The sequence below is a fragment of the Hakea prostrata genome, chromosome 3 (assembly GCF_041222555.1).
Source record: "Hakea prostrata isolate BN-2017 chromosome 3, UWA_Hpros_2, whole genome shotgun sequence".
Taxonomy (NCBI): domain Eukaryota; kingdom Viridiplantae; phylum Streptophyta; class Magnoliopsida; order Proteales; family Proteaceae; genus Hakea; species Hakea prostrata.
This window is the reverse complement of record NC_142602.1, coordinates 49631392-49645422: the sequence shown is the minus strand read 5'-3', so window position 1 is coordinate 49645422 and position 14031 is coordinate 49631392. Positions and strand designations below refer to the sequence as shown.

Genomic DNA, 14031 nt, shown 5'->3' with positions numbered 1-14031 from the left:
ATCAGAAATTTCTAGTAAGGTCTCTAGTATTTAGTGTCCATAAATGCTCTTCTAGGTATCTCGTCTTAGGCCCCAATCTTCTGATAATATCCCACCCATGGAACGAAATTTCACCCGGTTCACTGTGTTCGCTACCCAGAGAAACGGGCGATATGGCGAAATCTCACCGAGATTTCGGTGAGATTTCGCTACCTTGTATAAAAGTTTTGTTCAAAATAAAATATTAGAAATATTTGAAAAGACATTCATTAAATGGTCTGCAGTTCCACTTCCACGTAAAAGCAAAACATCAATGCAATTCGGTGCAAGTATCTATATAACATAAATGTAAAGCTTAAAAAGTTAATAAGATAATATAAAATATTCTTACAAAAGTACAAAACATCAATTAGTCAATGTAAAAGCAATAATAAAATAATGTTCAAACAAAAATCTCTGTCTTTGTAACTCTCTCTCTCTCTCCCACTCTTCGTCCCTAACCTCTCTCTGCAAGTATTTCTTCTCAACAGCAGTCTCTCTCTCTCTCTCTCTCTCTCTCTCTCTCTCTCTCTCTCTCTCCTTTTCTCTTTCTCTTTCTCTATCTAGGAATATGCTTAGATCGCTTGCTGCGAGCATGGTGACACACAGTTGGAGACCGCTGCCGGCCCTAGCAGCAGCGAAGTTCAGTGTTTATCTCTGATTTCGGCAATAAACAGCGAGAAATAGCAAAAAATGGTGAGATATCGCCAAGAAATCAGCGATATTCTGCCAATCTCGTTTCGGGGCAACCTTTCGGTTCGCTCAGTAGCGATATCACCGAAATTCGGTGATATTGCCTTCCATGATCCCACCAAGGTCAAAAGGGGGACTGTGACACTGTTTATAGGAACATTGTTTTGGCCCTTTTCAGAAGAACAGCTGTGTTGATTTGACCTAGATCTAGTCGGCTCAATTAAAGCTGGTTTTGCTCTCCCTAGGTTCTACAAAGAAAACCTTGCTTACTAGTCTTAACCCCGGCTTATTTGAACCTTGGTTGTCACAGAATCCCTTATTACTGTCAGACAAGGAGGTAGTGGGAGTAGGGCCACAAAACTTAGAATGCATAATATTGAAAAGAATTGCAAATCTATTACCATAATAAGCATAGGAAGAATGACAATGTTGAGAATAGGGGTGTCAACAGTGCGGTTTGGAGCGGTTTCGGGTTGGGCTTAACGGTTTCCGGCTGGAAACCCCCCAGCCCAAAGGCCCCAAACACAACCCATTTAAAAGATAATGGTTTCGGTGCGGTTTGGGTTCGGGTTGATTAGCGGTTTGGGCTAAATTTATTTTTATTTTTCCTTAACTTCTCACACAAAAAACTACGAAAGAGAGAGGAAGAAGACTCCAAGTAAATCTAGTGATAGCATTAGCTTGATGCCTTGATCCAAACACCCCCCCAACCCCAAAATATAAATAATTTAGATTCTTGTGTAGATCAACCTTACAATCTTCACCCAATGAAATTGGATTTATGTGAAGGTAAAATGTGAAAACCCTTAACCCTGATTTGTGAAGGTGAAAAATACTGAAACAAGGAAACCGAAACGGTGAAGAAAGTGAAACCGTAGGGCTGTAGGCGTAAAGGTTAAAACTTAAAAGGCATAATTGCATAAAAGTATAAAACTAAAATTGAATCATTAAAATATTAAATGAAAATATAGGATTTGTTTCCAGTTTGGTAAAACTTAAAATAATGGAAACTTTGAAATTAGAAATTTTTGAAGAATGTGAAACGTGGCTTGAACAGTGGAAATTTGAAAATTTGAAGAATGAGTTATGAGCTTTAACAGTAAGGGCGTAACCACATAAGGGTTATTAACTTATTATTTTTATTGTTATTAATGTATTATTTTTATTTTAATTTATCCAAACGGGTTTAATGGGCTGAGGTTCGGGCTAGCGGGCCACACATGGGCTTGCCCGGCCAAGCCTGAAACCGTTTTGGCTGAAGGTCCTCAGCCCAAACACAACCCATTAAGGTTCGGTTTGGGCCAGTTCGAGCTATAATAAACCGGTTCGATCCAGTTTCAACGGTTTGGGCTATAACGGACCGGTTCGGGTTGAAAATTGACACCCCTAGTTGAGCAGAAATACATGGTTCATATTGAAAAACATGAGAAGAAGATAAAGATTTTAATATGTGGGTTAATTGTTTTCTCGTAAGTCATAACAATAGAAATTGTGTGGCTTCACTGTGATGCCACATCATAATTGAATGGATGGTATTATTGTCAGTCAGGACAAAAATATAGGAGTTAGCAGTAGGCAAAACATGTGTCCTAGGCTTAAGAAGAATAGAGGCCTTTCTCTTCACATCTTCTGCCAATGACCCTCTTTGTCACCAGATCCTGAAAGAGACGATTAGAAGGAAAGATGGTGACAAACTATTTAAGGACTTGGTTTAGTGACTTACTGAGGGTGGGTTGGTTTGCAAGGGTAGCAACATGGAGTAACTGTATGGAGAAAAATAGAAGACTAAAATATTACCCTTGTCACAAATGGAAGAAATAAACCATTGCACTGTCGAACCTTTCCCCTGCCAAAACAAATGGTGTAGGAATCATAGCATAGACATAACAGTCTTGTGGTTTGTGACACTTTGACCCAATTACCCAAGAGGGAGCAGCGATGGGTGAAGATGCATAGGCCGAAGAACCAGATTATGTAGGAAAAGTAGAAGACTGGCCAAGTTGAGACATCATCCAGCATACTCCGAGCAACTCAATTTGAGCTATCACAGTATGAACTCTATGATCCCTTCTCCAATCACCACCTGCGGTAGGGGGCTGTAGGGATGTTGCAGTTTCCATGGATATTCTTCCTGTCTCCCACTTTGTCAGTAGTAAGAACTTCATCTAAGGATGGAAGGGGTGACTGCCCTAGTGTTTGTAGTCAGATTGGCTCAAATTCGTTGTTAAGCCCACCAAGACAAAATCTTCACTGGAGAAGAAGAGAGGAGTAACATAAAGCTTTCATTAAAAACAAATTTTGTGTTGAATACCTGCCCGAATTTTAAGTTTTTAACCTTATATTAAAAAAAATAAATAAAAAAATAGACTCCTACCATGAAGGAAATGATTAATCCAATCCCTAACCTATTAGGTTACTTGCTTAGGAAACTGAGACTCTGTTTTAAGTCTCAATGTAGTACCCCTAACCAATTAAAGAAAACTCATTGAAGATATTTCCTAAGCCATAAAGGGAATATTCTGAACAACTTTAATTGAACCAGTGGTTTAAAACACCAAAGTAAATCAAGTATGGGAAATAAACTGCTAATCCTATATGCAATGCTAATATCCCTAGTTTAGGTCCATAAAAATGACCTATTACATAAAAAACCTATTAGATTAGAGACCAAGATGCATGTAATCCAACACTCGACAACTATTTGGGTGATGAATCTGCGTGACAGTATCCCGAATTTCCTTTTGCAGTCTCCTTTCTCATAGATCTTCTCCCTATCTCAGGCATCATTGAGACATTGAGAATATCGAGCAGGTCATGATGGTAAAGTACTATCTCCCATTTCAGATATGTTGGGTCAGTTTTCATTGAGTACCTGATAGAACCAGTGGTGCATCTCCGTTTTCCTATTTCACAGAAACCACTTCATAGAGACTAATCAAATAGCTTGTACCATTCAACTTTGCAGGAAATCCTTGTTTATCAAATGGAGTCATCCTGGGGTGAGAACTACCCAAACTGCTAAGCATAGCTTCTACAGGTGCTGTAGCTTCTGCAGGTGGACTAACTTCAGATCCGGACCCAGTCATCATGTGGACATTCTTAACAAACAAACCGCCATAGTATCTCAAGCAAATGGGAGTACAGACTATGCAAAGGGACAAACCAGCAAACAAATACACCTACAGCTATCAAATAAACAGCAGTTTCTGAAGATAACTGAGTCAAGACACCTTTGGTTCATTCTATAAAACAATCAAAACTTTGCTTCATTCTGTAGAACAAACAACACTCACACAATGTGATTCCTGAACCAACAGCAGCCATTCAACAAACCACAAGGCATTTTAGATGAAATGGAGGACAAAACCATAAGCTGCTGGTACCTGTATTGCTATATGAAAATGGTTGCTCCCAAGTCTTTTCCCTTCATCAATTGAGTCCCCACGGGTTCCCTTTGGCGATTCTAGCAAGCCATACTTCATTGCCAAGGTAGGTGTGAGGTGAGGGTGAGGAAATCGAAGCTAATAATGTGAAGCTGGCTGTAAATCTGCTGTAGATTGGGGGCTTCATTCAATTGCTACAACTCCCCAACCTCTCTCCATCATGATTTTGTTTTGAAGAATATAACCCTTTGAATCTTCCATCTGATGTATTTTATAGCCTCTGTTGGAACACTTTACCTTTATGGTGTAGAAAGAGGGAAGAAAAATCTTGGTTTACTCTTAAACCTGCTTTATACCAAATAAGGAATTAGGCATGGATTGATTCTAGCTAAAGCAGAGGAATATTAGTTAAGAAGAAGAGAAGGGAAGGAAGAGAGGTGAAGAAAAATAGTGGAAGTGTTAATGCCGCATCTCTTACAAAACTATTTCGTTAAAATATTTGCTTAGATTTACATATGCCTTCATGGGAGGTTAAAAGATATATATATATATATATATAAACTCACAACCCCAAGTGTTAAAATAAACCAGTGACAGAAATACTCGTGTTACATAAAGCATATACTACCATGAATATAAAAAAATCTTAGAGGAATGGTGTTTTTCATTTCATCTTGCATCTATTAGGACCCTGGATCGTGCCATGTGGAGGAGAGAGAATTAGTTTTGATTAGGGGATTATAAATCGGGGAAAGGTGGAGATGTTAGGCAATGTTTATGTAAGTGTTTGGGCAGCCTATTGGCTGAGGGGCAGCAGTGCTGTCGTGGTGACTGGCACCATTGTAACCAGTTTATCATGCTTATTGTTCTTGTGTATTATTTTAGTAATTCAATATTAGTATTTCTGGTATTCAATTATCGGTTCAACATCATCAACACTTTTTGGTCCTTGATGGTTGATTTGATATAATTGCTGGTTTCTGAGTGTTCTTTGTGGATGATCTATCTTCAATGGTTTATTTACTGTAGTGTGTAATTTCTGAAGGTCACAATTGCAGGTTTCTTGTTCCAGTGTTATCAATGTTCTACTGTTCTACTACCTAAGTTCGTTTTGTTATCCTTGACCAAAATGTTCCCATTTTGTCTTTCCTCGTATTAACGTTATATATTTGTTGCTAAGTTTTGAAGTGATTTCCTTTGTCTTCCCTCTAATTATTTTATTTAATTATTAGAACAAATTACACGGCACCCTATTTGGAGCAAAACTCTTGACCATCCACTATTGCCTTATAAATTACATGGCACCCACATGTAAATTACAAGTTACCCACATTTAGGCTCTTTTTGGTATCAATTCTCATTCTCTATTATGCTTATTTTAAAGAAAGAAGTACAATAATTCATTATTGGTCAAGAATGAAAAATGGTTTGGTGACATTTGTCGAGAATAAATTATGGAATGAAAAATAAGTTTGGTATGTCAAAATGAAAAATTGTTAGAAAATGATAATAAAAATTAATTAAAAAAAAAAAAAACCCATCGTAATTGCTCTGTGCGGCCTACCACATTGGTAATGTCCAAGACCTCAACAGCATTACTATCACTACTTTCAAATTCATTATCAAACAAAGGAAGCTTGGGCTGACTTTTTGTTGCTGTTAGATGGTTCATCTGCTGTAGTGTCTCCTTTCAAATGGATTCCCCTATTTTTTATCTTCTGAGATAAAAGAATTCAAAGTCAATATAAGAGTAGAAGTTGCAGATTCTTAATAAAAAGAATGTACATACCTACTTTCTTGTATATATCCAATATGAATTTTCTTGATTTTGAAATTTTCAATTGTGTCCTTGAAAAAGGTCAAAGATTGGATTTTTGACATAGAAAATGAAGGATTACAGCAAAGAAACTTCAACGGGATAGAATAGTAACATGTAGAGAAGGAAGTCTAGGAAAAACCTATGACCTCTCTTCAATTCTTAAAGATCCAATAGGGAGGGAAATGGAGCCCTGCCTAACATTTTCTTTCCAAGTCAGAACCAGAGGAACACAGCTTATGTTTATTAATTTTGTTGGATGACTAAAGCTTTTGCTTATTATGCACTGTTGAAAGTTGAACCGGAATAGCTCTTGAAAAGCATGAATGCCTCTGCTCCTCCACTGTTGTTCTTGCATAACTGAAACGAGTTATCAGTGGTACTGAGACAGTGATCATCTTCTTGGATGTGAAGTTCATTCCCCAGAGAACCAAGAGCGTTCTTTCCATGCTCTGTTTTTGGTGCAGGAATTTCCTAATGCTCTCACCACAAGCAACAGAAGTCGTTCTCAAAAATCACATGAAACTACCAAACTAACAGCCCAGGAAGATTATAGTGATACCAGGAAGCAACGGAAATATTGCCTATTTTGAACAAACTCCGCATTAAAAGACCTTGCCCAATCAGAAGCTCAGAGCCAAACTTAGATAACCACAGAAGAATATCGAGATTTTGGCTTTTTTTTTCAAACGAACTCCATTAACAGGCAAGCAAGCCTCCTCAGTGGTCATACTTGGATGCCAATCCGCCAATGCTTCAAAAGGAAGCCCTTCAACTGAACGAAATTCATTGCTAAAACCACCATCTCTGCAGAAAAACTTCACCAGCAATGGATGCCCAGATGCAAACGAAGCCTAGTCACATATAACGAAGAAACACTAATTCCAATTGCAAGTCTTTGGCAAAATTTGAACAAAACGGACAAGAAGGAGAAGAGCAGAATTTCCTCGGGAAACAAGAAACCCATCAACTATCATATCTGAAATTCTGAAATCCTAGAGATTTGAGAATGGTGACCATGATTTCTATCCCATTTACCCGATCCTCACATTTTCCCTCTAGGTAAGTTATTGGTTTGGGAGAGGGTTTGAAAGTGATTTTTATAAAATAATGTGTATTTACTATTGTACCCCATCTTAAACTTTAAAATTTCAAGTACACCACCTCATAAATGAGGAAAATGAATTGTCTCTCATAATTCATAATGGATAAAAAGTCCATTATGAATTTTAGCAGTTTTTCTATTATTTTAAATAAAAACAAAAATGATAATAGATGCCAAACAATTTAAAATAAAGAAAAATTCTCATAATAGAGAATGAGAATTGATACCAAAAAGAGCCTTAACCTCGCTGTTAAAATAGATTATGAAATTACTCAAATGCCCTTATTATGGTTTAATGATCAATCTACCCCCATTTTACTTCTCTCACAGCCAACCCTTAGGTGGTCCCTTCACCCATCTTCTACCTACACCTCACCGGACTACCACTGCCGGAAACCACCCCAACTCTCCCCTGCCAGAAAATCCCCCCTTCTCTCGTTCATCTCTCATAGAGGGGTGGCGAGCCTCTGTGAAATGGGTGGTGGCTTCCTTTTAAGATTAATGAACTGCATCTCATCGCCACTCTCTCCTCCACCAGGGTTCGACCCACCAACTTTGGGACACACCTTCCAAGGCTGGCCTCTATTATACACATTAAGCACTTCCCCAAAGTTCGAATAGAAACCAGAAATTTGGTCTTTATTGAAAGCCTAAGATACCAGATTTTTGAACCATTTCGATGAGGATTCAAAGAAATTCTACTGCGAGGAGCTAAAACACGGGTCTAGGCTGAAGGTAGTTTCCACCATGAAGAAAAATAGAAATTTTCAGTGCCATTTCAATATAGAAGAAACGATAGCCTTTGTTTGTCGTTATGAGTGCAAACTAAGAGAATATCATGGGTTGAAGGTAAACCCAGATGATCAAAGGCAAATTGAAGGAAACCCACAAACAAACAAATCTGAGAATCAAGACTAGTCAGCTGATCACAACAATGGTGACAGAAGAGTAAAACAGAACAGGTGGAACGTAAACAGTGAAATCATCTGATTGTATCAGAGCAAGAGAGGTGCAACCGTGGAAGAGGAAACAATGGATATACAACAACCACCACCACCATCATACTAGGATAACTCTCCTGCCTTTTCTCAAGGATTCAGGGAAGCTTAAGGTTTTGGTTGGACTGGAAATTGCAGCAGATAATTAAGGCTAGAGACCCGAATTGCCGGGAAGCAGCTGATATCAGTGTCACTGAAACAAACAAAATGGCAGATTGTTGGTTTAAAAATCACTCCCTAAAAATGGTGTGTTTTTCATACAACATCTCCATTTAATCATGCAGTCAAGGATCCACAGGCTCACTTGTAAAGGGATGCCACTGCCCATTTCAGCACGGAGGCTCGCCGCCCCTCTGTGGGAGACAAACGAGGGGGATTTTCCGGCAGGGACGATGAGGGTGGTGGTTGCCGGGAGGGGAGGGTTGGGGTGGTTTCAGGCGGCGGTGGTCCGGTGAGGAGTAGGTAGAAGATGAGTGAAGGGAGAATCCCTTCACCCACCTAAGAGTTGGCTGTGAGAGAATTAAAATGGGGGTAGATTTATCATTATACCATAATGACAAATTTTAAATGCTTTAAATAAAAGTATGGGTATTTGGGTAATTTCATAATCTATTTTAACAAGAAGGTTTAACTGTGGGTAACTTATAATTTACATGTGGGTGCCATGTAATTTATGAGGCATTAATGGGTGGTCAAGAGTTTTGCCCCAAATATAGCGGGTGCTGTGTAATTTGCTAATAAATTTTTGTAGTTGTCTCATCTTTTCCTGGTCCTAGTACTTTCTTCCTTCATGCATCATTTCTTTCTTCCATCTATTTGCTTTCTTACTCCTACCTTTTGATTGTAACATTATTTGTGCATCTCTTTGCAGATTGATCATCTCATTGGCAAAGACCATCTCTTCAAACGCAGTATTATACTGATTAAAGCTTGGTGCTATTACGAGAGTCGCATCCTTGGTGCCCATCATGGTCTAATTTCTACATATGCTCTTGAAACATTGGTCTTGTATATCTTCCATCTATTTAATTCGTCCTTAAATGGCCCCTTAGCGGTGAGTGTTTGCTTGGAATAAGAGTTATGATACCTGCGCAGTGTTGAATTTTTCTGACTAAACATGCGACCCTTTTTATAGGTTCTATATCGATTTTTGTACTATTACAGCAAGTTTGATTGGGATAACTACTGTATCAGTTTAAATGGTCCAGTGTGCATATCTTCTCTGCCTGAACTTGTTGGTAAGACATTTTCATTTTCTTTATGAAGCTAGATGGGTGCACTTGTTTGTGTCTGTTTATCCTTTTGTGACTTTTGCAGCTGAGACACCTGATAATGGTGGGGCAGACTTGTTGCTTGGAAAAGAATTTCTAAAGAAATGTGTGGACTTGTATTCGGTGCCACCAAGAGGGCTTGAGTCCAGCTCACGTGCATTTCCCCAGAAACATCTTAACATCGTTGATCCACTGAAAGAAAATAACAACCTTGGACGTAGTGTCAGCAAAGGTAGGTTGTCATTTCTTCTTTTTGTTTGGCTGGACCAGGAGGTTTGGTTCTTTCTTCTTCTTCTTTTTTTTTTTAAAAGTGTTTGTTAAGATTTCTTTTATAAAAACTTATTGAGTTCCACTTCCTCATCTTAATTCATTATAAACGTTCATGAGAAATTTTCTACCTAGGATGGAAGGATAAGAAAATATCTTACCTATTAGAAAACTGAAATCTTCTAACCATTGAATGACTCATCATGAATTCCCAAAATTTGAGTTCTTTATCTGAAAGAGGCAAAGCTACTTTTTTATTTTCTCTTTTTTTTTATCTTTCTCTCACTTGCTTTACTGTAGTTTGTAGATATTTTTAAATATTAGAAACATCTAGGAGAAAGATAAACATGGAAATATTGGTAAATGAGCTTGATCTGCAAATAGGTTCAAATTGTTCATGTTGTCCGTCCTCTCTGCTGTATGGGGTTGGTTGTGATCTTTTGTTCCTAATTACCATTTTTTTCTCCTGCCCAATAGGCAATTTCTGTCGTATACGTAGTGCTTTCACATATGGGGCTCGAAAGCTTGGTCAGGTGCTTTTGCTTCCAGGAGAAAGTATAGCGGGTGAACTCAAGAAATTTTTCACGAACACCTTGGATAGACATGGAAGTGGTCTGAGGCCAGATGTACAGGACTCTGTCCCAACTTTTGATGCCAGTGGACCTAGTCCTGCATGCTCGGAGTTAGCTGAGAAAGGCAGAGAAGATATTATAATTCTGCAATCACCATCGGTTGGTTCCATTGGGTCAGTGGAAGAACCAAGCATTGATGATATGGGAACTGTTTGTGAGGGAATCACTAACATCAAGATATTGGAGATGGAAGCAAATTCTGGAGTGTGGATGTATGCAAATGCAAAAGATCTTGCTACCTCCAAAATTCAAGGTCTAAGAAACACAAGTGAGACCTCTAAATCTGTCTCTCTAGGTAGCGAGACTGCTGCTTCACCATCTAGAAAAGCACACCATGCACCACATCTCTGTTTCTCTCGCTTATCTCCAAGAAAGGGGAAGCCTGAAAATAGAATTCCTGAACAAACAAAACCATTAAAATCTGGTACCCCTGAGGCATCTTCTTTGCTACCATTTTCTCCCAATGAAGAGAAGAGCTTCACTTTACAGACAGATTTGGAGGGGAGTAAGACAGTCACTGATAGTTCATTCTACTCATTGCGTAATCATGCAGATACAACTTCCGTTGGCTCAGCCGGTGATAATCCTTTGGAAGATTTGTCATTTGGATGTGGGATTGTAGATACAACTGGGTCTGCTGCAAGCCCTGAAACCATGGTGTCTTTGGCAGATTTGAGTGGTGACATAGAGAGTCACTTCAGGAGTCTTCAATATGGTCGCCTGTGCACCATTATGCCGTTCCCTCTACCATCTTTACAGAATAAGCATGGTTGGCAGCCCTTTCGTCAGTCTCCGCAGTTTAAGCGAAACATGTTTCCTCATCCTAATGCCAATGGTGCTGTCCCAGGACCAATATTCTACCCTGGGAATCTTCCCATGGTTTCTGCTGGTGCCTTTGGTGCTGAAGTGCCTAAACCACGGGGAACTGGCACATACATTCCTATCATGGTATATTCACTACAACAGTCTTGGTTTCTTTCTTTCTTTCTTTCTTTTTCTTTTTTTTTTTTTTTTTTTTTTTTTTTTTTTTTGTTGTTGTTGTTGTGTGTGGGGGATTTTGAATTATATTGAATGAATCATGTAATGCTGCAATTCCGTGTAAATAATTGGTTCATTTTGCAGTTTGTGTTTCTTATTGAACTGCCTAGATGGTGACGTCTCATTGTCTCAAATAGCTTTTATGCTTGGAATTTTGCAGAATCATCATTCATACAGGGACAGACCCTCCGTCGGGACAGGAAAGAATACATCTCCAGTGTCCCTTGGTCAGTTGCAGAGAGCATCTCATAACAATGACTGGGCTGCACCGCCTCCTGAAACAAACATGGTTGAAAAAGGCACCCAGGAACAGTTGCAAGTACAAATCCCAGTTTCTTTTGGACATGGAAAGCCTGGATCACCGGAATTTATCCAGTCAGGTCGCCCCACCATGAAAGGGTCCTCCCATGCTGATGGGTTAACAGTCCCTTATGAGAAGCTTGAATTTGGAACTTTTGGGAAGCCATCAGGTGTACGCTTGCCAGATGTGAGTAAGCAGCAGCCAGACCCAGGCTCTCCAAACTCTCATGGATCAGTTTCAAGCGTCCGATCGCCCATGGTGCAGAAACTAAGACCATCATTGAGTATGAACAAGGATAGGTAAGAAAACTTTCTGACCTAGGAAATATTGTGGGCACTTGTAAATTCAGGATTATATTTGAGCTTTTCGCTCTGAACCTGCAGGGTTGCAGTACAGTCATACCATCTGAAAGATGATGAGGATTTCCCCCCTTTGAGCATCTAATAGCAGTGGGAAAGAAATGGTTGTGTATAGGTAGGAAAGATGAGAAGGCAGAGCAACAGTAAGTGCTAACAAACAGGGACAAAGCTTGGACTCTTGGGTGTTGAATACCAACTGGGCAGATTCAAAATTGACAAAAGTAGTCTTTTCTTTTTCTTTTTTAGAATTTTTGATAGTGGTGAAAGAAGGCATTTGTACATTCTTCTAACTCTTCTCTTTGACTTTCGATCACCTTACATTCCATTTAGGTGGTTTACATGCATGCCTCTGATTATGCTTTGTCCCTTTGTTTTTCCATTTTTCTCCTTTCACCCTTGTTGGGTGATGATATATAGAGTTTGGTTGTTGATGTTTAGACAGAATTTACTTTTGCTAGAAGCTTTTTTTGCTCCTTTGCTGCACCACAATGGTGTATCCAGCATTTCGGGCAGCTCAAGGTTTTCAGTTTCCTTTGTTGTCTCTTATTGATTTATAGATTGTAGCTATTCATTTTCCTATTGTGTACGTGAGTTCTTGGCCTGTATAACATGCATTTCAAGTTTCCGACTTGCCTCTGAGACACTTACCTGGCATGTGGAATTGAGAGATGCCTTGTTTTCTTTTATTATGCCTTTTTGTGAATGGGTGTTGGGGATGACAGCAACTAATTGTAAGTGTGCTTTAGGTTAAGTCATTGCTGTTTCTTCCTGGGACCAACTTTTTATGGTTTGGAGATGGGAAATTAACTATAAATTGCAGCTCTGTTGATGCTGGTGTGAGCTTATTGACCCATGCATTACGCGGCAAAAAGATCTTGTTTTGGAACAAAAGATTTTATATATTGGGGATGGGGTATCACATAATATAAGGTGGAGCTTCCCCCTGGCCCCAAGAAGATTTGAATTCTGACCTCATTCAGTCCATACATCTTCAAAAGATCTTGTCTGATAAGCTGACTAAATCAAAAGTGAGTGGTCCGAGAGGACAAGAGGTTTCGAACAAATGCGAGTCTTATGCTTCAATTTAGGTTAGGGCGTCTACTCCCTAGGATTCAGTCGAATCAGTTGAGAGCATATTGAGAATATATATACCCATTGTTCAATCTTCTTATAAGTGAAAACAAATTAGGGGAAAAAAAAAAACTTAAAAATGTCAGTTATGGTTGTTCTTCACTGTCCCCTCTTCTTTCTTCCTTATTTTTCTGGAAGTGGAAACTTGTTTAAAACAGTAAAAAGATATATTTGGTATTGAAACCGTATACTCACTGCACTGAACCAAGGTCCGACAGATTGTTCCATGTCGTCGTGTCAGTGGCTAGCGAAACCACCGACACGGCGACATATCGCAATATGTCGGCCGAAGTCGAAGTAACCCTAGATCGTTGGTGGTGATCCCATTTTAGCACACTCCAATCGGTGCAAGGTTGCTGGCGTGCAACAGCTCAAGTTGAAATTCTTGTGGTTTTTGGTTGAAAAATGGGTCAGAAAGATCGCTAATTGGAATCACAGAGGTGGGCTGCTTGCAAATGGATGAAGATTTCAAGAGCCCAAATATTATTGGCAGGTTAGGGTTATAAATTCTTCTTCTCCTCAAATGAGCCGTGGTTGCCATCGCAACTTCCAACGCCGTGAACTTGAAAAACCCTCCCTTCCCTTCGACTTCCACTACCACCACCACCATCCCTCCACCACTTGCTAAGTTCTAACACCACTCATGCTTGAAAGAGGTTCAGCCATTCAGCCACTACAACTCCTAATGGATGAAAGAGGTTCAGCCGTTTAGGTCAAAATTCAGTCAGGAGCAGAAGGAGAAGATACTTGCTTTCTCAGGGAAATTGGGTTGGAACTTCGAAGATGCTTGCTTTCTCAGGGAAACGAACGAAATGTCTAACTGTCGAGGTAGTGGGTGGGTTCGGTAGGGTTGTGCCGTAGTGGGTGGTACGTCGGAGAAATCGAACGACATGTAGATCATCGGCGATACATTGCCGACTTTATGTTTATTTCATGTCGCTGGGGGGAATTGTGTCGCCCCCAACGACACGGCGATATACACAATATAAACTGCACTAAACCGTTTCAGAAAATGGCCT

The 14031-nt window shown here is 39.4% G+C and overlaps 1 protein-coding gene across 1 annotated transcript in view; it reads left to right on the top strand.

The window, feature by feature from the left end:
* The window catches only part of LOC149022403 (PAP/OAS1 substrate-binding domain superfamily), a 53374-nt gene extending 39585 nt beyond the window's left edge, over positions 1–13789 (top strand). The window contains exons 4-9 of the mRNA XM_089150522.1: positions 8885–9067; positions 9149–9251; positions 9331–9516; positions 10029–11131; positions 11382–11821; positions 11906–13789. Coding sequence (XP_089006648.1) covers positions 8885–9067; positions 9149–9251; positions 9331–9516; positions 10029–11131; positions 11382–11821; positions 11906–11966 — 2076 coding nt within the window. The 3' untranslated portion in view covers positions 11967–13789. The remainder of the gene's footprint in view (positions 1–8884; positions 9068–9148; positions 9252–9330; positions 9517–10028; positions 11132–11381; positions 11822–11905) is intronic.
* The last annotated feature ends 242 nt before the right edge of the window (positions 13790–14031 follow it).